Source organism: Poromitra crassiceps, assembly GCF_964638095.1.
Source record: "Poromitra crassiceps genome assembly, chromosome: 3".
Classification (NCBI taxonomy): Eukaryota; Metazoa; Chordata; class Actinopteri; order Beryciformes; family Melamphaidae; genus Poromitra; species Poromitra crassiceps.
Window position 1 is genome coordinate 45,338,257 of NC_139625.1, and position 24,986 is coordinate 45,363,242.

At 42.1% G+C, this 24,986-nt stretch overlaps 1 protein-coding gene across 1 annotated transcript in view; it reads right to left on the bottom strand.

Annotated features, from left to right (window-relative positions):
* The window catches only part of prkd1 (protein kinase D1), a gene marked incomplete at both ends in the record, with an annotated part of 226,015 nt that overhangs the window by 9,877 nt on the left and 191,152 nt on the right, over positions 1 to 24,986 (bottom strand). Inside the window, 7 exons of the mRNA XM_083634163.1 lie at positions 382 to 542; positions 1,857 to 1,955; positions 12,327 to 12,488; positions 13,327 to 13,433; positions 15,540 to 15,612; positions 18,285 to 18,337; positions 19,831 to 19,942. Coding sequence (XP_083490289.1) covers positions 382 to 542; positions 1,857 to 1,955; positions 12,327 to 12,488; positions 13,327 to 13,433; positions 15,540 to 15,612; positions 18,285 to 18,337; positions 19,831 to 19,942 — 767 coding nt within the window. The remainder of the gene's footprint in view (positions 1 to 381; positions 543 to 1,856; positions 1,956 to 12,326; positions 12,489 to 13,326; positions 13,434 to 15,539; positions 15,613 to 18,284; positions 18,338 to 19,830; positions 19,943 to 24,986) is intronic.

Consider the following 24,986-nt stretch of genomic DNA (forward strand, 5'->3'; position numbering starts at 1 on the left):
GTTAGCTTGTCAACAGATAACTTTTAATTTGAAGGCACTGTGCAGCTAATGGACTTAAACATTCCAGGCAACTTGAGACTGTCAAGACGCTCTGGGACGCAAACACCAAAAATCCATAGTGCAGGCCTTCGGAGGGCTCTGTGGGAATGAGAGAGCCGCTATTCTCCATATTAGAAGTCATTGTACCATCAAAATGATATTAAGGTAAATATGTTACTTATTAATGGGGCTTTAATGTGTAATATTTAATATTACTATATTCTTTCTACAGTTTATAAAACAGGAAAATGCAAGAAAATGAAGGAAGGAAAAAAGAAAAAAAGAAAGCAAGCAAGCAGACTTCAAGCCTCAACAGTTGTCCCGTCCCGTGTGAGGTGGTACCTGACGTAGATGATGACCCCAACCGACCACATGTCGAGCGAGCGGTTGTAGCCTTTGTTCCTGAGCACCTCGGGCGCCAGGTAAGCCGGCGTGCCCACCACCGAGCGCCGGAACGACTTCTCCCCGATGATCCGTGCAAAGCCGAAGTCACACAGCTTCACCTGCAGGGGGGGGGGGGGGGGGGGATTTCAGAGATAGAGTATTGCAGGGATGACATATTTTTGTAGGCTTACCCTGGAAGTCCCTACACTGCTGGTTCGTAGGGGGGGAAATCAATGGGATTTTTGAGTATTGAAATAGGTCTGTGGTTAAGAAAAGTTTATGAAACACCAAAGTTTGTGATCAGCAAGATAATCTTCACAAATGAGAACCACTTTTATGACTTTTGAAGCGTTTTCTGAAAATCACATTAAAAAAACGCATATTTACGCTTCAAAACGAATAAAAGTTGTCAGGAGACGACAGTAGTTGGGTTTCTCTCCCTCTTGTTTGTGATTGAGTAATTGGTGATTTACTGTGATTGGCAGAGTTCCTGCACCTGGTGGCTGGAGAAGTTACACGGCTGGTGGAACTCAACTCGTCATCTCCCTGAGCTTCACATACCCTGGTTTTCCTCTGCTCGACGCCAGTTTGTTTCGTCAGCTACGTGGTACCTCTCGTGACTTATTTGCTCTTTTACCTGCTGACATTCATCTTTGCTCAGCTCCTGTGTTTTTGGACTTTTCTTGACTGCTCTTCCTGTGTTCAGGTTCCACACTCCCAACCTCTTGCTGCTTGCTGCTAGTCGAGTGTGAGTGCCCTCTGGATGAAGTTTCACCTGTCTGCTGCTCAGAAGACATCTGCCGGAACTGCCCCTGCTCACTCACACCACCAGACTCCATTCATTAAACTGTTGATTTTTGACGCTGTCTCAAGTTCTGCTTTTTTGGGTTTAGAAAACTCTTAATTATGACAAAGTGGTCCTATTGCATTTTACATGTACGAGCCGCAAGTGCTACTTCCGGACTCATTCCTGCGGTACTCTATTGACAATGATGAAGAAGTCCATTGAGGACATATATTCATAAATCTAATTTATACCGTTTTCCTGTACCAATGTAATAATGCAATAGTTAATTATATTTTTTATCATTTTTTATTGATTACATTTTTTAAACAACAAAACAGATCATTACTTTCTGAACAGAACATTCTGCCTTTGCTCCCAGGTCTGGGAAATACAATTTCGACAAAGAAGGTCCCTTTTTTTAAACAACTCAACTATATCAATCATCCATCTCAAAATATTGACCTGACCGCTACGGTCAGGTCGATGGACAGAAGGCTCTGTCCGTCTCCGTCTTTAACGTAGTGTATAATTGGGCCTTAAGACAAATTCCATATTGTAACTTGCATACTGTGGCAATAAAAGTGATTCTGATTGAAAAACCTTTTTGTATGTAATTGGTGGATACAATTACATACATCTACAGTACCTGTGGGAAGGAGTCTGCGGAGGCCAGCAGAACGTTCTCAGGTTTGAGGTCACAGTGGACGATGTTCTTGAAGTGGAGATGACGCAACGCCACCAGGATCTGAGGCGCGCACACACACACACACACACACACACACACACACACACACACACACACACACACACACACACACACACACACACACAGAGAAGAGAGCTCAATGTTTTTCTTCAAATTTTCACTGATTGGTCTAAAGGGGTTTAATTGTGCGCATAGACTGTATAAAAAATGGATGTGGCATCACCCATTGGATTGTGGACTCCTCTTTTGAAGCCTAGAGTTTGGCATTTTGACCCTCACCATCTTGTTTTATTGTTTGTTTTTGCAGCCAGAAGCAGCTAGCACGGCTATTGCTCCATGATCGGTGAGCTGCGCGATTACTGGACAGGTCACCTGTCAATCACACCCCAAAACATAGTCTGATTTATCATCTATTTGACTCTAAGTTGGTGTTAATTTTTTCATCTATTTTTTAATTTAGTCCTAGTCTTAGTCCTGTCTCAAATGTCCTATTGTTTCTTTAGAATTTCCTAACTCAGTGGAAAGATCTATTAATCTAGACCAGTGATACTCAACTTGCGGCCCCGGGGCCAGATGCGGCCATAGGGTGCAGAGTGGCCGTCCGACCATTTTCTAATTCACAATGAAAACTAATAAATTCTGACTAGGCTCCAGCTAAATTTTCAAATATCGCAGCCTGCTTGCCACCCAGGCACTTATATGTTGTACTTAAAGTGTAACTTACCCCCAAAACACTTTTTTTCAGCTTTTAACCAATGTATATGACTTTGGGGGTGATGTGTGAAGAATGCTGGTCAAAATTTCCACATTTCAGAGCAAACTGTTGCCATTCTGCCATTTGTATCATTTTTCAGCAGCATACCTGGCATAAGCGCCCTCTATGGGTGGAACACTGCTTTTTTTTGCCCTCAAATGAATGGGAGATTTGGTACAACCTGACGTCACTTTGTCCCCAAAGACTATGGGATTTCAAGATAGTTACTCCCCTACTCCCCATGTACCCTTTCGGCTCCTCACAACTCCAAGCCTATTCCCATGATGTCACTTAACCTGTTAATCACCTGTTAATTGATTACAATCGCCTGTTATTTTCCTACCAACTCCTATGTAACACAATACTATCAATAAAAACCACTATAATCATAAAAGGAAGGACATGGCATTGTGTTGCTGTAAATCATTCCCAACCTTTTTCATACTAAGGAGCCCTATGATGAGATTTGGTCTCTCAGATGCAAATCTGATTTTTATTTTATTTTTTTATGTAGCCTAGATATGATTTTGTCCAGAATTCCATATCGTCGCTGTCGTTCCAGGACCTCGAATCTCCAAAACAGCAACTTTTCAGGAAGTTAAAAAAACATGTTTGCTCTTAAAATACTGAACCAAACGTCGTCAAAGTTAGCACATGTCTTAATTATAGTTAGTTTACCGCTGAATGTGTCATTACTTTATTAATATCTTACCTGGATAAGCTCAAATGATGTTTATATTATCAGTCCGAGTTGGAAGCACTCTCTCCCGGCCAGTCAGGCGGGAGAGAGTCGTATGCTAATGCACGAGCCCCAAGCTCCGGGCCGCGCGCAGCAGCAGCAGCAGCAGTGCTCTGAGCCTCTCATGGCCGAGGCGGGGGCTTTCGCATGGGGTGAGAACAGTCTGACATAACGTAGCGTTAACGTTACTTTATTCTCGTCAGAAAACACTCTGATTTACTTGTTAAAACAAGTTTGCAGCCTAGGAATAACTGGAAAACATTTGATTGATCTATTTACGTCAGATGATGCCAGAATCACACAAAACCAGCAGCGCACAAAGCACACAAAGTCAGCAGCGTGCCTGGTGACTTTTCCGGGGAAGTCCTCATGAGGTGGGGCGGAGCATGGAGGTCTGACTGTCACATACACTGCCCTGCGCTGCAGTAACTTTGAACAAGAATCACGAAAAGCCCCCAAACGAAAATTAAAAACGGATTTCATGGCGCAGTATATTGCAAGTTGGACGAGGGAATGACGTGGAGAAATCTCGCATTGTGATTACATGAGCGTGAGAGTGGGGCGTTTGTCCTCACTGTGCTGTGCTCTCGCGTCACTAGTCTCTTTTAACGATAGATACAGACGCCACATACACATACATGCAGAAAAATAATTCAATTTCTAGTTCGCCACTGAATTACCAAATTGATATAACTTTCAACCATTTTGAGCAACGCTGTTTCCATACAGGCCACCAGCGTTGGCTAGTTGTTGATATTTATAAACATATTGCAGCTCTCATATAAATTATTTTCGAGGTGGTGGACAAACTGTAATGGCGTCGATTTCTGAAAAAAATTCCTGAGCTGAGCACAGCCAAAGAGTATAGTATAGACAAGAATATATGTCATTTCTTGTTTTTTTCCATAGGTTTTTTCAAATCACGGTTTTGTTACATATCTGGGGGGTAAGTCCCCCTTTACCTAACTTAACCCAACTAATGTACCGTAAATTCCGGACTATAAGCCGCGGCTTTTTCCCCGTTTTTTGGCCCCTGCGACTTATATAACGGTGCGGCTTATCTATGGATTTTTTCAGCAAACGGCCACTCGGGAACCTCCAAAATCTATGGATTTTACAGGTTACACAGCTTCATCTGCACATTTTATGTGCATTGCTTTGCTGCTTGTTTTTTCGATTATTTTTTTGTAAAGCACCTTGAATTGCCTTTGTGTATGAAAGGTGCTATATAAATAAAATTTGACTTGACTTGACTTGACATCATTTGGCGGAAATCAACTGGCATCACGGTGAACATGGCGCTCAGCTAGACAGCTGCTACACCAGACCAAACAATATGTTTTAGCGATCTGATCTAAAATGAATAAGGTGACCAGAACCAACTGAATAACTTTAAAGAGTGGGGCGAATGTCTGCTGGAAGAAGCACAAGACTGAAAACCAGTAAGCAGAAAGAAAAGAGACGAAGCAATCACCGCCATGAATGAGGAAATGACTCACCTGCTGGAGGCTGGAGATACACGGCTTGGGCTTAACTTTTACTCCGTGAAACACTATCGATTAAGTCCGACATCGCTCAGAGGTTTTGAGCAGCTTGAAAACAAGTTTGAAAACGTGCAGAAGTCCATCCACTCACTCACTAAAGAAAATAAGGCAACCGTGAACAGAGTTTCTAATGCGGAAAAGCGCATCAGCGCACTGGAGGACAAAAACAACACAGTGAGTCCGAAAAAGGTTAAAGTCAATGGATATCGCTTTCGCGTACTGTACCCAGCGAGACTCGTCATAACCATTGATGGACAGCGGCGGAACAAGAGCTCAAAGTGAAACTGCCGAATATCTTTTGAGTTGGACTGGTCAATAGTACTGTGAGTAACTAAAATAAAAAAATAAAAAACGGAATTCTCTCTTCTTTAGCACTCTTTCTAACTATAAATCCACTTCTGTTTTAATTTCCTCTCTTGCCCTCTTTTCACCACACCGCGGACACTGTGTGCACTGTAAAAAAAAACACAGGTGGTGTTGTGTTATGTTGTTTTGTTGAAATGTTAATAAATGGGAGCTTCCTCAAACAGCCATCTCTTTCCCGACAATCCCCTCTGTGCACGAACCCTTACATATGGTAATTAAACATTAAAACACAATTTAAAAAAAAAAAAAAAAAAAAAAAAAAACATTAAAACACCTGCGGCTTATAGTCCGGTGCGGCTTATATATGTAACAAACAGGCAATTTTGCTGCTGCGGCTTATACTCCGGTGCGCCTTATAGTCCGGAATTTACGGTAAGTATCCCGTGTGCACAAAGTTGACCTGTTTGGTTAATTTTCTTTATATTGATTTGTTTGGGAAGAGGGTTTACTCTGAACATAATTTGAGAACTGAACTGAATTGAAGTGAAGAGCCTGAATTTCTAACTTTTGTTATTTATTGTTTTCATTATACAGGCACACTGGATATTGTGTTTGCATTCTCACTCTGATTATTGCTTTGATTATTGCTAGTTTACATTCTGCTTGGTGTTCAGATTTATGCTATGTGGTTTCATTCTGGTTGGCACCCCAAAAACCTGCAATCCACTAAAGAAAAATGTATATTATTAAGGTTTGTTTATTAACTAGCCCCTGGCCTCCTGTCATCTTGCAAAAATGGCCCCCGGGCAAAGCAAGTTGAGTATCCCTGATCTAGACTGTTATTATGGAATGGTATTAAGGTTTGAACGTGCACTACAGACACAGATTTAACTGTTTAACGTCTTCTTAAACTTTGACTCACTCCACTTTACAGGTCCGGTACCATGTAACTACATATGACCTACAGTTGAATAGACTGTAGGCTTAACAATCCATTTTACAAGTCCGGTACCATGTAACTACATATGAACTACAGTTGAATAGACTCACTCCATTTTACAGGTCCGTTACAATGTAACTACATATGAACTACAGTTGAACAGACTAAGGCCATGTCCACACGGAGACGGAACCAATCTTTTTTTTCCGTTTAAGAAAAGTTTTCCATAAACACGGAATTGTTTCAAGAAATGTGTGTATCCACATGAAACCACTGAATAGCACTGAAACCGATGTAGTATATATGCCAGGCCAGTAAGTGGCGCTGTAACGCTGCCACAAAGTACACCAAAAACAGAATAAGACAATCTCGTCAATAATGGCATTCAACCACTAGGGGCGCACAGAGGCTATAAGTGTATCTCACTGTATCTCAACTCTAGACGAGGTTTGCCATGTCGATGAATAAAATGATTAAACCTATACAGGCAAATGCAGAGCTGTTCAGCAAGGCTAATGGCCTCCCTGTAGCCTACAATATAGAACGTTAACTATCTGTGACGTTCCTGATACTATCCACTTCCATGATCTTTAGACATATGTTGCAAACACATCCCAGCGTATTGGCCGCTCCTGCACATCACAGCACAGGCTAAATGATGGAACATAAATATACATTATATAAACTCATGGCATAATGTGTTTTTATTGAAAAAGTGGCATCAAGTAAGCTAAAGTCTTGTTGGAGTGGACACGAGTGGACATCACAGTGCAACCGTGTGGTCGTCAAACCTCTCACTTCACTGACACGGTGTATTTGTGAGCGCTATATATAGAGCATCCTGAGTATGTGTGTTACACTCAGGGTTTACATTTCATTTTGTCCAATATTAAAATATTCCAGAATTGCATGTTGTATTAAAAATAAATATTATTTCTATCTAACACGTTTAGCCTGATTTTGTTTGTGTTCTTGTAAAAATTTAGCCGCCGCTAAGCTTTGTGGGAAATATCCGATGAAGGGAGGGGAGCGGTGGATGGGAAGAGGCAGCTGTGGAGCCCTGAGGCTCAGTAGCTGTTGCTGGCGGAGAGAGTTGGGGCTATGGCATCATCGGTTCAGGAAAGATGCGTATGGGTTGTAAACACCGAAATGCAAGGGTGGTGTCTTCAGATTTGTTCACTCTGGGACCCGGTTTCAAAAATGTGCGTGTTCTCCCAGAACGTATACTCCCAGAACGCTGGTTTCGTCTGGACAAAACGTCCATACGAGAAAAAACTTTAGCGGATACACCTAAACTCGTCTCCGTGTGGACATGGCCTCACTCCATTTTACAGGTCCATTACAATGTAACTACATATGAACTACAGTTGAATAGACTCACTCCACTTTACAGGTCCCGTTCCATGTAATCACATATGAACTACAGTTGAACTGACTCACTTCATTTTACAGGTCCGTTACAATGTAACTGAACTTCATTTATAACTATTGGTAATTACGGTGTAATTACATTTGGTGTTCATGTGTAATTACAAATAGTTCATATGTAACTAGGGTACCTGTAAAATAAAGGGATACTGTACCATAAAAAACAATTGTGTCATTTCGACTATAGGGGGCGCTATCGCAACAATAAGTACCCATAGCTCACAAACCATAAGAGCGACTGTTCCCAAATTGGGTACATAGGTTCATAGAGTACTCTTCTACTCTGGCCTAAAAAAATACACCGATTGACCTCACGGTGGTGCTATAGCTGCCCTCTTTACGTTTTGGTCCATAAGTTTGGAACCACAGCTTCTACGAGCAACATTCTTTCTATATAGACCACGCCCATTTCTGTCTAACTAGATTTTCCGCCATTTAGAATTTTGTCCAAAAGCGTTTTTTCGCTATTTTTCATTCAAATTTTGTCAATTCTTCACCAAACCACACCACACAGCTTGTGTGGACTGTCCTGCACAAAACCTGTTTTGCAGTTTTTTGAAAGACCACACCATTGCGATATAATCGACTTGTAAATTGTTGTGGGTGGGGCCTATTTCACAGAAATCGCTATTTCGCCTTTGAATTTTGTCCAATCTTCACCAAACCACAGCACACAGCATGTGTGGACTGTGCTGCTCAAAACCTATTTCGTGGTTTTTTGAAAAGCCCGCACCGCAGCGTAGGCTATTATTTCATCATGAACTTATGATTTTGGGATGCTGCTAACTGGGAGAGAAGTTGAAAATGCACCATGAGGCTATACAGAGGGGTGGGGTCCTTTTAATGCCACAAATACACATCTTTTAGAATTTCACAATAAATACACGTGCGCATGCACGCACGCACGCACACACACACACACACACACACACACACACACACACACACACACACACACACAAATGTATTGTAATAAAATGTTTTATCAAATGCAAGTGCATAAGTAAATAATTATTTTCTTTCTTGCCATACTGATTTTCCATTATATCCTTCATATTTTTGCCACCCACAGCCCTACACATTAACAACGTCGCTGCCTGCTACAACCAACAGGCTCATCAACGCTTTTCTGTGCTGGCCATATGCTAGGTTTCGACCTAGCCTCGTTTTTATTTGTTGAAGAAAATGTAGATAGATTTCCCAATAGTTTTTTTCATCTTTGTTTTTATTTTGTTAACGTCTAGTTTTCATCAGGGATAATTGGTAGTCAACGGACATTTTTCGTCATAGACGAAATTAACTCATTGAGTGCCAATGACGTCGATCGACGTCAAAGTAAATAGTGACGTAGAGTGCCAATGACGTCGATCGACGTCAAATGCGTTTTTTGACGGTGGGACGTGGATTAAAGCCTCCTGCATCTCCTGTACAAATATTGTAGCTATTGAAGGTGTATAACCTATTTTACGGACTCATTAGGTGGCGACAGTGCTCTCCAGATTAGAGAAAGGTCAGGAAAACAGCAGGAAAAAGCCCCGTGATGAAAGAGAAACCGCTCATGCTGCAGCCAGAGCCATATAGATTGCTCTGGCTGCAGCTGACGTTGGCTGCGAACCGCTCCCACAACTGAGCCCCTCTGCCTCTGTCTGTCTGTCTGCATAGTTTCTCCACACGATTAGCCGCCAGAAAAGCAGCACCCGACACTGAAAAGCCAAACCATTCTCAGCAGTCCGGTTTGGCTTTTCCGTGTCGCGCTGGGAGCCGGCGCACAAAAACGGAGCACTCCGAAAATAGACGCTGGGTGCGTGAGGCTGTGTGTTAGTGTGGGGAGGAGTTTGAAGCTGAGGGGGGGGGGGAGAGGGGGGTGGGGCACGCAGGGCACCACACAACTACACCACGTCACTACATCAGAAAATATTAGCTAGAGTCAGTGAATGTGCTTGAAATGCTTCATTTCACAAAAGGCTGAATAACTCAGCTTCTAATTTGAAACGCCTGAAAACGCTGAAAACAACCTATCTTCTCCGGCTCATAACTAAAGAACGGAAAATGGTATCAATAAACTTTTTTTTGCTGATGATACAATAGAGTCTCCTTGTTCTTTGTGCGTGTTCGGTGTTTACATAGTAATATCACACAATATTCTGTGGGCCTCGAGAAATCACTGAAAACGCTCTGAAACTCTGGCACTTGGAGCGTCCGTTCTCCAAAAGTGGCTGGCACTCAATGAGTTAACACTACTCTAAATGGGACCATAATGTACAAAGTGAACATCCTGCTGTATTGAAGAAGACTTGAAATTAGTGAGACTTCAACTCTTTAGGAAAGGTTTTTTTTCTTTCTTTATTTTTTGCATGTTTTTAGCGGGGGGTTACTATCTGGAGGAAACCCCAGGGGAGCACAGGGAGAACATGCAAACTCCGCACAGAAAGGCCCTTTTGACGAGCCCACCTGGGCATTAAAGACGGAGACGGACAGAGCCTTCTGTCCGTACTCTGCATTCATTTCATGTGTATTTCTGTCCATCCTTACAGATACGCATGAAATGGAGCAGAACCACACACACACTCACACATTTGACTCTCTACTGCCCACTAGTGGATGTATTGCTTAAAATGATACAAATGTGAAACCCGCATGGAAGTATGTGGGCAGTGACGATTACATATTTGAAAAGGACGCATTTATTTTCGTATGAAAATGGAGTATAATTTGGCCTTCAGGAAAGTGTTTACTGAGGTCATAAATCAAGTGAGAAGATAAATAAAAATATAAGTGATGTAATGTATAGTTTTTGAGACATTAACGTTTGTTTGGCACAACTCATACTACTAGAAACCCGAGGGTACGTAAGGAAATATTGCAGAGAGGCAAACAAGACGGAGGCCTTGCGTTGCCTAACTTTTTATTTTATTACTGGACAGCCACTCTCCACAAGATTCATGCCTGGTGTAATTCTCCCACCCTTAATTGGTGTGTAATCGAAGACATCTCCTCTCGTCCCTCATCTTTGGTAGCTTTGGTCTGTGCCCCTTTGGATTCCCGCTTTCCCAAATATGTTAAGAACTCAATTGTACTCTTCTCTCTGACAATTTGGAAACAACTTAGGCTTCATTTTAAACTCTCTGCCTATCCCACACAGCCCGATCTGCTATAATCACTTATTTCCTCCTTCTCATTTAGACAGTTTTTACCATGTGGAGGGAGAGGGGCCTGGCTTGTTTTTCAGACTTATACGTAGAGGGTTCATTCGCATCTTTTGCTGATCTCCGTGTTAAGTACAACTTATCCCATTCTCACCTGTTTAGATACTTACAAGCTCGTGATTACGCTCGCACACATTTTACACCTTTCCCTGATTTTCCAGCAGGTTCTCTTATTTCTGAGATGCTTTCTCTTCCTAAAACACAAGGTTTGATTTCAGTCTTATGCAACCTCATACTAGGCTCCGATGTGATCTCTCTTGCGAGGGTCAGGGGAAAGTGGGAGGAGGAGCTTCACAATGATTTATCTGATGAATGGTGGGAAGAGGCATTCATCAGAGTCAACTCCTCATCCTCATGTGCTCGTCTATCTTTAATCCAGTTTAAAGTCCTGCATAAGGTTCATTTCACAAAAGCTACGCTTAGCAGGTTGTTTCCTGATACAATCGACTCCTGCGACAGATGTGGCTTTTCTCCAGCTGACCATACTCATGTTTTTTTGTGTCCAAAATTGTCAGAATTTTGGTCATGTTTTTTTTTATGTTGGGTGAAGCCCTTAATATTACACTTAACCCTTGTCCATTGGTAGCTATTTTTGGGGTGCCCCCTGTACCAGCCAGTTTTACTAAAATAAAATACAATGTGATGTTTTTGCTTTTGCATCTCTCATAGCCCGCAGATGTATCTTGTTGCTTTGGAAAAGTCAAAATCCTCCTTCTACTACATCTTGGTTGAATGACCTTATGTCCTTTCTGTCTTTAGAAAAGATTAAACACACTGTAAGAGGCTCGATAGCTAATTTTGATCAAATATGGCAGCCTATTATTTCATATGTAAACTCGCTTAACTTCCTGGAGTTGAACTGACTTTCAATGCATCTTTCTTGAGATGGGCACCCTGAGCATCCCTTTTGTTTCTTTTTTCTCTCTCTCTCACTCTCTCTTTTTCTCTTTGTTCTCTCCCTCCCCTCCCCTACTTGCTTAGCTTTTTGTACTTTCTTCCCTGTTCGAGGTAATTTTATTTTATTGTGTGTGCATGTTTATGCATATTTATATGTGTGTGTGCATGTGGACAGCTGTGTATGGGTGTCTGTGTGTGTATATACTGTATATACACACATATACAGTGTAATTTTTTTTCTATTATTATTGTTTTGTTTTTGTTTGTTTTCTATCCTTTTGGGAAATCTGGGGTGGGAAATTATTGTGTTTTAGTTTTTAGTTTGAACACTTCACAAAAGGAGAGAGGAAATGTATATATTGTCTGAACTTTACATTTGTCATTGTACAACTCCGACCTCCAATGCATATATATATATATATATACAGTATATATATATATATATATAAACTCACACTAGTTAACTGCTGCTGTTCCGGGTGGTCACGTGATGCCACGCTGATTGTTCTATACAAGCAGACTTGTAGAAAGAATGCAGTTGTAAGGCAGGTCTGCATTGGCTTAATCTTTCAGCTGTGAAGGTTGTGTGTGTGCACCTGTGTAACCAGGAACTTGGTGATCCTCTCTGGCAGGCGGCCCTTCTCGCTGGACAGGATCATCTCCAGCATGTCTCCATGCAGCTTCTCCATGACCACAAACACACGCTCAGGGGTCTCAAACATGCAGTCCAGGTTCACCACACCCCCATGCTGCAGGTTCTGACATCACACACACACACACACACACACAATGTGCACGCATGCACAGTTTGCACACATGCATGTGCACGCACGCACGCACACACACACACACACACATGAGCACGCACGCACAGACGCACACACACAGGTTCAGGAGCTGTGAATCACAGGACTGCCTTGTGAGGATGTCACACCCCTACCGTGTTGCCACGGTAATGAAGTCATTACCAGCATTCACTATAGGATGTCTCACTCAGTGCCAACAGGTGTGTGTGTGTGTGTGTGTGTGTGTGTGTGTGTGTGTGTGTGTGTGTGTAGGTACGTACATACTTACGTACGTCAGTGTGTAGGTGCGTGTGGCCTATTTGTCTAATTGTGTATTGTAAAGAAAATAAGTGGCTGTGTGTGTGTTTGTGTGGACCACCTGCAGATGGAGTCGGGCACGCCCAGCTGCAAGAGCTTCTCGTGCAGCAGGGCCGGGATGATCGTGTGGAATGCCGAGCTAAACTCCACAAACAGGATCCTGACATGACAAAGGTTCCTGCAGTGTCCAGGTGCACGAGAATGTAGTGGATTTTATTGCATCATCTACAGACCAACTGCAGGGGGTCAAGGAGTGGGTACAAGATGGATTTTAGGTAGGATAGGACAAGGCGCTCGAAGGACTTCATGACCACAGAGGTCAAGGCGAGGTCAAGGTGTGTCTGTGCACGTGTGTGTGCGCCTCTATGAATATGTGTTTCTGTGTGTGTGTGTGTGTGTGTGTGTGTGTGTGTGTGTGTGTGTGTGTGTGTGCGTGTGCGCATGCGCATGTGCATGTGTGTGTGTCTGTGTGTGTGTGTGTGTGTGTGTGTACCTGTAGTATGGCCACCTCGTTGCGTAGCTGGCTCTCCTGCTTGGTGGGGAAGCGGAGTTTATCGATGATCTTAATGGCGACATCTCGCCCGGACTTCCTGTGCTTCCCTGCACACACGCACGCACGCACACACACACACACACACACACACACACACACACACACATGCGTCACACAGCCTCCTATTACATCAGTGTGAGACTACTTATCTTGAGACTTTAAAGGGGCATTACGTAATCTATGACTTCCACAGACACATGCTTCTCTCCTCCTACTCAGGTTTCTGCTGTGTCAAATTAGTCATATCTTAGTGGTAAGTAAGTAGCTGTGTAATATGTGGGATAATGTACAGCAGAGTCTTGACTCTTATCCTGTCAGTTTATTTTACAATAAGGCTGTGTGTGTCCATATAGCGTTTTTTTCTGCAGCGCCCTTTCCTTGTTGAAAGCTACGGGGCCATAAGGTGCACAAAAGGCAGTCTGTCTTTTGTTCCTCAGAGCCGAGCGCTTTCAACATTTCACAAATGTTAAACTTTTCAGAAAAGCGCCGGCTGACATGAACCGCTTCCTCCAGGCAACCAATTGCAATGATGGAGACGCTGGCTGTTTCCCATATCGTCCATAGCAACAACAACATGGAGAAAGTCAAAGTGCTGGTGGTGGAGAAATAGGATGTTGTATTGTAATTTACGTTACTGTTACAGCTATTTTGTATGGATACCAGACGTGTATTGGAAATATCTGTTAAGCCTTTGTTTATTCCACAACACTGTATTGTCTGAATGAAGTGATAACCAGCTGGTTAGTGAGCTAGCAGCAGGTGAAGTTATCATCCGCTTTTATTTCTCCTCACAAAAAGCGCTCCAGGCAGTACTTTTTCCACAGGTAAAAAACAAACAAACAAACAAACAAACAGAAACGCTATATGGACGCCTGCCCTAATATGTGATACTGTACCTTACTTGGTATCAGTGTGTTTTACCCACAGACCTTGAATGGAAAACAACGATCTTTCCCAAATCAAATCAACCATCAAGTCAAATCAACTATCCTGGACCTTTTTTTTCTAGGATGGTGGTTGGGTTTAGTCATGAGGAGTGATGCTTGGTTAAGTTTAGGGTAAATTATCAGGGTAAGCCAATCAGAGGCAAAGTAGGGTGGCCTATCGCCATCCTAGAAAAAAAAGAAGCATTCTGGACGATCGGATCAGTCACTGAGCCGAGAGGTTTTACAGCAAAAACCAGAGCAGCTTCTCTGTCTCCTTGGTGCCATGGATTGCTAACATGCTAATGTTGACTAGAAGAGCTAGAGACCCTTCTGTGATAAAGCTACGTTAGCCTCATTGCTAACCTTAGCTTGTTTGCTAACAGACTCATCTGCTGCAGGGGTGTAGAAGACATTGCAGGCAGTGCGGATGCACTGGGGCCCCTGGGGTAGAGGGGCCCGTGAGCAGGCTCTCCACCAACATACTGGGCAGAGAACGGGCCCGTGCAAATGACTCAAATTGCCACCCCAGAAATACACCTGTGTTCAAATAAGAACACACATTACATCTAAAGTGGTGCCAGTTGCAATACAGTATATGCCTTTGAAAGGCAAAACCATCTCTGCCATGGTTTTCTTTTTAGTAAAATAGTCAGTAGCAATCTATATCAAAATGATACACTTATTCAACATAAAATCAACATTCATCAACATTAAACATGTTAAAGTCAGCTGTCATTTCAGAACCACATTGAAAGAGACAGCTCCTCTGCTCTCAGGTGATGCTTAAATACTTTGACTGTCTGTTACTGGGTGTCAGAGCGCTGTCCATGGTTCTGATAGCTTGCTCTACAACCTCTCTATTTTCCCCATACAATAACCTAAGTAACTCATTCAACTGTAAAATCCAACCCAACGCAACCCATTTATTTGACCATGTTGGTCAAATAAATATATATAGCCTATGCCTTGTGTGTGTGTGTGTGTGTGTGTGTGTGTGTGTGTGTGTGTGTGTGTGTGTGTGTGTGTGTGTGTGCATTGCTTGCGCGTTTGTACTTCATAAATAGTGTCGGGCTCCGTCAAAATTGCTTGCACTGGGGCTCCTTATCTGCACAGTATGACAGACTTTTCAGCCTTATTGTCCAGACTTGTGTTGTCACCATAGCGAACTAATTAAAAATGTGCAAATTACCATAGCCAACAGTGGAAGCGCTGTTCTGTGGTTTTTACCTCCATAGACGATCCCAAACTGTCCGGAGCCCAGCACCTCGTCTGGGAAGATCTGGTAGACCGAGCTGATATCCTGAACAACAACAACAACAACAACAACAATACTACTACTACTACTTTGAGGAGGGCAAAAAACTGGACGTGAGTTGGTTCATTTGGTTGGTTTTGGTGGGATGAGGCAGAGAGAACAATAGACCAGAACAGTGATTCTCAACCTTTTTTCCTATTAAGGACCCCTAATTTAGTCCACATCGGGTTGGAGAGAGAGAGACCGAGAGAGAGAGAGAGAGAATAGTGTGTGTCACCGATCCTGCCACAGCTTTGAGACCAATGCTGGCAAATATTTTCTCCCTTGTTCGTTGGTCTGCGCTCACGTCTCCCTTTCCCTTCCTTAGCTGACAGCCTAACATCACAGCTTGATGGAAGACAGAAATACTATATTATACCCCCTCCTTGGCCCTCCCCCTCTGCGTGAGCTCGCTGCCTCATTACCATCGGTCGCCATGACGACAGTTTGGCTGAGTGGGTAATCACAGTAATCTCCGTTGGAGGTGCTTGAAGACGTGCTCACCTTACAGGGTGCAGGTACTGTGAATGGGACATGGCCTTACAGGCAAAGATGTAGGCTAATGGAGAGGAAACGCACCATCCTGTTCTGACGTTAAAGTTACACATCGTGCTAATCAACCTGATTTGGAAATGTTGTGAAATGAGCATGACATGACATGCAAATTACGATCTCCATGTAGAAAAAGTGCGAGAGATTTTCCAGCAGGAAAGGATTACGGGGTACAGACACAAAGCAATCTAGTCTAGTCTAGTCTGAAGGTGGTCTAGCATGACCTAGTTTCGCTGGCCAGCCTCCCCTCCCTACCGTGAGAGGAGTCTGGCGCTCCAGGTCTCCATAGTGGGATTGCGATGGGCAGCACTTAGTGGCAGTGTCCTTGGAAAATAGTTTCCAACAATCCAACTTGCCGTTTTCAGCATGTAGCAACGAGCTAGCGTGTAGGTTTTTGCCGTTAGCTTGCTAGCTAGTTAGTGTTGTTGTTTTCACTGATGCGGCAGGGCACTCTTCACAGCGACATGCATGGAGGAGGGAGCGGAAGCCACTCTGATTGACATGGTCGGAGCCAATGACAGAGCTTGTAATAAGCTGGAAGCGGACATCCGGCAGCGACTGAAACATTCGCTCCAATGGGAGAGCAGAGTAGAACAGGGGAGGGTTTATCCCAGTTATGGAGACCTGCGGCGCCAGACTCCTCTCACGGTAGGGAGGGAGGGGAGGCTGGCCAGCGACACTAAGCATGACCAGACTCTGGTACCAGCGCTAGAGAGAGTCTGGCTCAGCCTACTGTCATTCTTGTTTTGCTGGAACCAAATGTCTAAATCACTCCAAAAGAAAATTACATAGGTAAAACAGTAAAACATGTATGTAAAACTTTTGCATGTTACGTTAAGTTGCTAGCTTGGCAGTTGTTGTTGTTTCACATACTTTGAAAACATGCAGATAGCGGAAAAGAAAGGGGCGGGGATGTCTAACTGAAATGGTCGGCAGACTCGGCACCAATGGCAGAACTTATACCCACAGCCTACTTCCATTCAGTCTGACTGTTCGTACTTATACCTCTGAAGAATGCACTATAATTTGTATATAACTCGCATGTATGAATGTGCAGTAGCAGCAGGGGGAGATAGGCATGAGGTACCTCAAATAAAACCGTGGCCAGTAAGGGTGCTGTGTGGTTGGGGTGGAGGACGGGCGTATATGTTTGGCTTTGATGCTGGCCAGCAGGGTTTGATTCCCAGCACATTAACATAAAAAAATTATAAAAAAAAAATCTTATTTAGCCATGACCAAAACCTAACCCCAACCTTAACTAAGTTGTTTTACTTGCCTAAACATAACTTTAACAATCAACTTTGGGGACACAAGTCAACGTTTTCAAATTCGTGACAGCGGCTTACGCAGGTGCACTGATTGCTCGGGGTGCTGGAGATTCGCAGGATTATGCATAAAAAATACTTTTGGTAAGATATCTATGAACCGTTTCATGAGAATAATGTTGCACATGAACCATGAACCGTTTCATGAGAATATGTTGCACATGAACACATGAACCGTTTAATGAGAATATGTTGCACATGAACACATGAACCGTTTAATGAGAATATGTTGCACATGAACACAATGAAGCGTTTCATAAGAATATGTTGCACATGAACTGTTTCATGAAAATACGTTGCACATGAACACATGGACTGTTTCATGAGAATATGTTGCACATGAATGAACACATGAACCGTTTCATGAGAATATGTAGCAGATGAACACATGAACTGTTTCATGAGAATACATTGCACATGAACACATGAACTGTTTCAAGAGAATACGTTGCACATGAACACCTGAACTGTTTCATGAGAATACGTTGCACAGGAACACATCAAATTGGCAAAATCTGGACTGTAGCTGCAGCAGGAATTGATCGAGTTGTGACGTCAGTGATGAGTTGTGGCTGTCCAGAGCGCAGAGTCGGACGTGAACCCAGTCAATTTCATACCATAAAGCTAAAAATGAACCACACGTATAGTGCAACAGCATTAAATTTGTTGTGATATTTACATCCATAATCCATAAAGTGAGTGAGTGTGTGTGTGTGTGTGTGTGTGTGTGTGTGTGTGTGTGTGTGTGTGTGTGTGTGTGTGTGTGTGTGTGTGTGTGTGTGTGTGTGTGTGTGTTCTTACCACGTTCTCCTGGATCTGGCAGTTTGAGACAGAGATGCTGATGGAAACTTCTTCTGTTGGTGAGAAACAAACACTGATCTGAGTCCAAATTAGAGGGAACACATTTGTACAACAAAACTACCTGATATGCTACCTGATATGAGATTTTTTTTTAAACCACTCAAATGTATTGCACAAAAAATAGCACATTAATTTAATACACAATGCCTTCATGCACTGTTATAAACCTCAAATGAACACAAAAGTGCAACAGAAGTGCAACTAGGGCTAAAAACCAATTTAAATAAGGCAGACTTGAATTACAGGCCTATATGTTTTTAAATTTAAACAAGTCAAACTGGTCATGCTCAGAAAGTCTTATTTGAACTGTATAAAATATGAAATAAAAGGCAGACTTGAATTACATGCCTATATGTTTTTAAACAAGTTAATAATAATAATAATAATAATAATAATAATAATAATAATAATAATAATAATAATAATAACAATAATAATAATAATAATAATAATAAAACAAGTTAACCTGGTCATGCTAATCCAGTTTCAATAGTCTGAATTTAACTAATATGAAATAAAAAGGCAGACTTTTCTTGAATCACAGGCAGGCTATATGCTTTTTAGTTAAACTGGTCATAACTTTTTATTAAACTGGGGCCATGCTAATCCAGTTTCAATCATCTGAATTGAACTAAAATTAAATATGAAATGAAAAGGCAGACTTCTCTTGAATTACAGGCAGAGCATATGCTTCAGCTTGTTAAACAAGTAAAACTGGTCAGGCTAATCCAGTTTCAATAATCTGAATTTAACTCAAATGAAATATGATTTTTTTTTTTTTTTTTGGCCAATGTCCTTTGGGTCGCGACCGACCAGTTGAGAAACGCTGCGATAAGCTATACTGGGGGGAGGAAATACATCTACTAAAATGTTGCTTGTAAATAAGAGGCTTAACTATATAGCTAATAATATTGAAAAATAGAGTTTTAGGTTCATGCGAGCAATTATTTTGTCAAAAATCTACAAATATTACCAGTAAAAACTTACTAGATATTGTCTGATAAAAATCTACCTCAGGGTAGCATCTGACATCTACTGTACCTCCAAATGTTTTGAGAAACTGCTAAAACACAAGACACAGAGGGTGCGTTCGTAAATAGTCACTCCGAGCGCCCAGAGCGCACTCTGTCTGAGGAGACGGAGCAGCAGAGCGCTAAGAGCAGATGAACAGCAAAAATGGTTAAAAACAAATAGGAAGTAGGGATGTAAATTTTAAGTACGTTCCTGAATTGATCATCAGTAACATTAACGATCAATCAATTTATTAATTGTAATTAAAGTAAAATTACAAAATGACACACTTTAGCCAAAATAAATAAACAAATAAATTAGATTCCACTAAAATGGATTCCAGTGAGGAATCTTAGCCATCAGACATTGCTTCACCATCCATCACAAGATGGAAAACTTTTGATAAAACATAAAAGAAACACACACAAAAAAAGACATTTGTGACCATGTCAACTGTGGATTTGTGAGATCGTACTGTGTCCGGTGTGGTGCCAGCCATGGGAGACTCCTTTAGAGATGGCTGGCATCAGAGCATGCTGGATGGCGATCTCCCACATCCGGGCCACATCTGGTCCGACACCGCTGACCTGGGGAAAAACAACAAGGTGCAAGTTAGGTGCTCTCTTTCTAGCTGCTTGCTACAGATTTACACTTTATTCATTAACAGAGTGGGTCTCAAAGTGGGGTCCTTGAAGGGATTCCAGGGGGGCCCCAACAAAAAGGGGGATCATTTATTTTAAATTTAATTCCATCCATAAGTAACTCAAAGACAGAACGTACGACTATTTTGGTCATGGGTTTCATACACTATAATAAAACATATAAAAGGAAAAATCTCATCAGATGGGGACCCTGAGACAAAATTGTATCAAATGGGTGTCCGTGGTCTAATTTGTGTCAGTTTAGGGGTCCTTGACGTGAAAACATTTGAGAAGCACTGTATTAACAGACAGTTCTCCAATTTGACAGTGGTTGCTGGGATTTGTGATGCAGCAACACCTCTATCTATCTATCTATCTATCTTCAGCATATGTCATCAGTGATGTCATAAGAGCAAAATCAAGTCCCAGGGGCAGAAACTGAAAGAAGTGGGAGTCTGGCTTCAGACCCCTGTCTTCAGCCATGGACAGCTGTATGTTGCCGGCTCCAGGACAGGTGATCCAGCATCCCTGAAGTATGCCATCAAGGAGCAGCCAGCCAGAGCCAGGGCAAGGCCACGTAGCGGCCGAGCTGCGTATGCAAGGTGCAGGGCCAGCTCAGCGAGGTGCAGGGCCGAGCTAGTGAGCCTGCACAGCGGGCAAGCCTAGTAGAAAAGAATGGCGTGATGTTTCAAAGAGGCCACGCCTACAAAGTGTGGTACAAGTGCAAAATCCTATTCAGTTTCTATGGGGAGGGAGGGGGGGGGTCAACATTTTCTGTGGTTGCTTTTTCTGTGTTTTAATAATTGTAATAATATTGAAATGCTATGGTGTTAATTGCCCATAACCTTTTCACAGCTGTCAAACAACTGCATGATCAAAATAATTTAATTGTCGAAGTCACAAAATGCAAACAAACTTCAAACGTCATGTTGCATTTTTTTCCACACTTACGTGTAAAGAAAAAAGCATTTTAATGAGCTTGCTGTTGTTTGACAACCATGAAAAAGTAACGACAAATTATTCTCCCCACATAGGCTACGTTTCACATAAATTATTATAACACAGAAAAGGCAGCCACAGAAAATGTTGTTTTAAGCCTAGACAGATGTTTTTATGATGTTGTAAACGGAGTCTACAGCACAAGAATTTCACACGTGATACTTGTACTACGGAGTGACAATAAAAATCTTGAATATTGAATTTTGAATTGACTGATAAACTAGGGCTCACACACTTAACGACTACCTGAGACGAGGGACCACACACTAGGAGACTTGTCACAGCAACTGAACCCAACTGAAATGCAGCAAACTCGCATGAAAACAAGAGCTCTCTCTCGAGACTTCCGGGACGCTTCCAACATGGCAGCAGCGTAAGGGAACGAGCTCCCCGGCATAGAGACAAAAAAGCCCTAAAAAGAGATGAATACTGAGGATGAGAGTTCATATTAGAAAGGGCGACGGTGATAATGTCCGTTTTCGGGACTTTCGTCGTGAAAACGCGGAAAGTCTGAAGGAAATTAAAGACGATATCAGAAAGGCACATGGCAGAATAGACGATGCTGAAAAACGCATCGTGGAGGTAGAGGATCGCGTGCAGAGTGTTGAGGAAGCTACGTTGGAGCTGCTGGAGTTACAGAGGCAGTTTGAGGCCAGAATGACAGACCAGGAGGGCCGGTCGAGGAGGGAAAATGTCAGGATCCACGGCGTAAAGGAGGGAGCGGAGGAGAATTCTCAATCAATGATCACTTTCATGGAGACCCTTCTCAGAGAGAAACTGGACATGCCGCAGTCATTTGAATTCAAGATTGAGAGAGCTCATCGCGCGTTAGCTACAAGGCCTCCAAACGATGCTGCGCCACGATCTATTGTGGTGAAGCTGCTAAGCTACCGGAGCAAAGAGGAGCTTATCAAGGTCGCATGGCAGAAGAAAGGATTCATGTACGAGGGGAAGAAAGTGTTTCTGGACCATGACTACGCACCGGAGAATGACAATGGGGAGGTGTCCCCACCTGTGCTGTGGGATGCGTGCAAGGCCGTTATGCGAGGGGAAATAATCGCCAAATCAGCATACTTAAAAAAAATACTACAACAAAAACTAACTACACTACAATCAGACTTGAAAAGATTAGAGACAGAACATAAAGATAATATAGATGAAAACATAAACCGGGAAATCAAAAGGAAGAAAGCAGAGATAAATGACATTTATGCACAAGAGACCCAAAATAAATTAATGTTTATGAAACAAAGATATTATGAGGCTGGGAGTAAATCAATGAAACTATTGGCTTATAGATTGAAAAAAGAACAGGCAAGAAATAATATTTACAAGATAAGAGACTCACAAACCAAATCAACAAAGTATAAGACAGAAGATATACATAAGTGTTTCGAATCCTACTATAAGAAACTATATACTCAACCAAAAATTGATAATAAAGATCAGATAGATCAATTTCTAGGGAATCTGAATTTACCAAAAGTAACGGAGGAACAGAATAGGGGGTTAAAGGCGGTAATTACAGTAGAGGAAATAAATGCGGCGATTTCAAATCTCAAGGCCAACAAGTCCCCGGGCACGGATGGGTACACCTCGGAGTGGTACAAGGCACTTAGGGGTACTATAATTCCGATGCTAGAGAACACATTTAACTTGGTGTTGAAGGGGGGAGAAGTCCCATATTGCTGGAGGGAAGCCATCATCTCGGTGATCCCTAAGGAAGGAAAGGATAAAACAGCATGCTCCAGCTACAGACCCATAAGTGTCCTTAATCAAGACTACAGACTATTCACAGCTATCCTAGCCAGACGTTTAGAATTTTTTTTACCGGACATAATCCATTTGGATCAGACAGGTTTCATAACACAGAGACAGACACAAGACAACATTAGACGTACACTGCATGTAATGCAAAATATAATTGAGAAGCGGGTAGAATCAGTGGTGGTGGGGATGGATACGGAGAAAGCTTTCGACTCTGTTAGGTGGGATTTTTTGTATAGTGTATTAGAACGATTTGGTTTTCATGAAGGGTTTATAAAAACTATACAGGCCCTATACAATAGGCCAACAGCTAGGATCAAGGTAAATGGGAGCATCTCAAAGTCTATCACGCTAGAACGTGGTTGCCGTCAAGGGTGCGCGGCTAGTCCCCTCCTCTTCGCGATTTTCCTGGAACCGCTGAGCCAATGGATTAAACAAAATGAAAACATACAGGGTATAAACATGGATGGGGGAGTACAGAAAATAGCACTGTTTGCAGATGATGTCTTGATATACCTGTCTCAGCCAAATAAATCCATCCCAGCACTTATGTCGACCTTGGCGGACTATGGTCTGTTATCAGGTTACAAGGTAAATGTACAAAAAACACAGGTTATCTCATTTAATTACAGGCCAGACCAAGCCATTAGAGAAAAATATGATATTAATTGGGAGCTGAAATCAATGAGGTATCTGGAATCAATTTGCCACAAGATCTAGGTCAACTAAAAGCTGTTAACTATGACCCTCTGCTTAGTAAAATTAAAAATGATATTAGGAGATGAAATCTTATTCCTTTTATGGGCATTAATGCCAGAGCAGAAGTGATTAAGATGAACATACTTCCGAGGCTACTTTATTTATTCCAGACATTACCTGTGGAAGTAACCAACAGGGAATTCATAGAATGGGACAAAATGATTTCACGATATATTTGGCAAGGGAAGAGACCGAGAATCAGGTATAGGACATTGCAGTTACCTAAGAAAAAGGGAGGGTTAGCTTTACCGTGTGTGAAGAGTTACTATCAAGCAGCGCAAATAAAAACATTGCTGAATCTGTGCAATCCCTCTTATAAAGCGAGGTGGAAAGAAATTGAGGTTAGAACAACAGATGGGGTTCCTATCCAGGCTACATGTATAATAGCCGATAAAAAATTGAGGAGACACCTCCGAGAGGAGGTAAATCCATGGCTGGATATATCAATTAAAATTTGGAATACAATAATAACAAAAAATAATTTGACAATACATAGTAGGTTGATGAGATGGATTGCACATGATTCAGAATTCATACCAAATAGAACAGACAGGAGGTTCAAAACATGGGAGCGGGGACCCAAGATACACTGGGAGTTACTGAAGAATGGGAATATTAAAAGTTTTCAAGAAGTGAAGGATCAATTTGGCTTGGCTAATCAGGACTTTTATAGGTATTTGCAATTGAGACATTACATAGAGCAAACAATGAGAGAGGGGAATCTAGTTGGATCAGAATTGGGAATAATCAGTAGCGGAGCGTACGCCGGGGCAGAGGGTGCGGCCGCCACGGGCCCACTCGTCAGGGGGGCCCATCAAAAAAAAAAAAAAAAAAAAAAATTTGCAGGCCAGGCCACCTGGCTGGCAACCTGTGTTTTTATTTTTCTTCTTCAGAACAAGCTTGTCTGTAAAGTGGCTTCACTGTAGTCTTTCTTGGACATAATATTACTTGGCTCAATGAGTGACAAATTGTGTTTTTGGATATAGGGGCTATCAGCTATTTTACAGTTGTGACTTAAAATGGCTTTATTTAATAAAGTCAGTGGTGTGAGTCTGAGAGGAATTCAATCAATAGACAATAACATTGGTGTGTTTAAAATGAGATATTCCACTAAATATGGCTAAAACCGATTCAAACATGCAAAAAAGGCACATTTTTCTTCGCGGCCTGGCAGGCCCGGTTCTACGGGGGTGCAAAAGCATGCATTGCACCCTTATTTGTCTGCATGCTCAGTTGAAAAGTAAAAAAAAAAAATTTTTTTTTTTTTTTTTTTATAAATGCTACAGCTGCACACTTACTGTTTAAACTTGAATTATAGTTGTTGTTTTTCTTTGTTCTTTGATGTGATTTTATGGCTTTTTGGCACCTATATGTAACCTTTTTTTCGTCTCGCTTTCCCTGAGCATAGCCTGGGCTCAGCATAGCTCTACTGCTCCCTTTTAGCCCCTTTTCTTTCTCCTTTTTC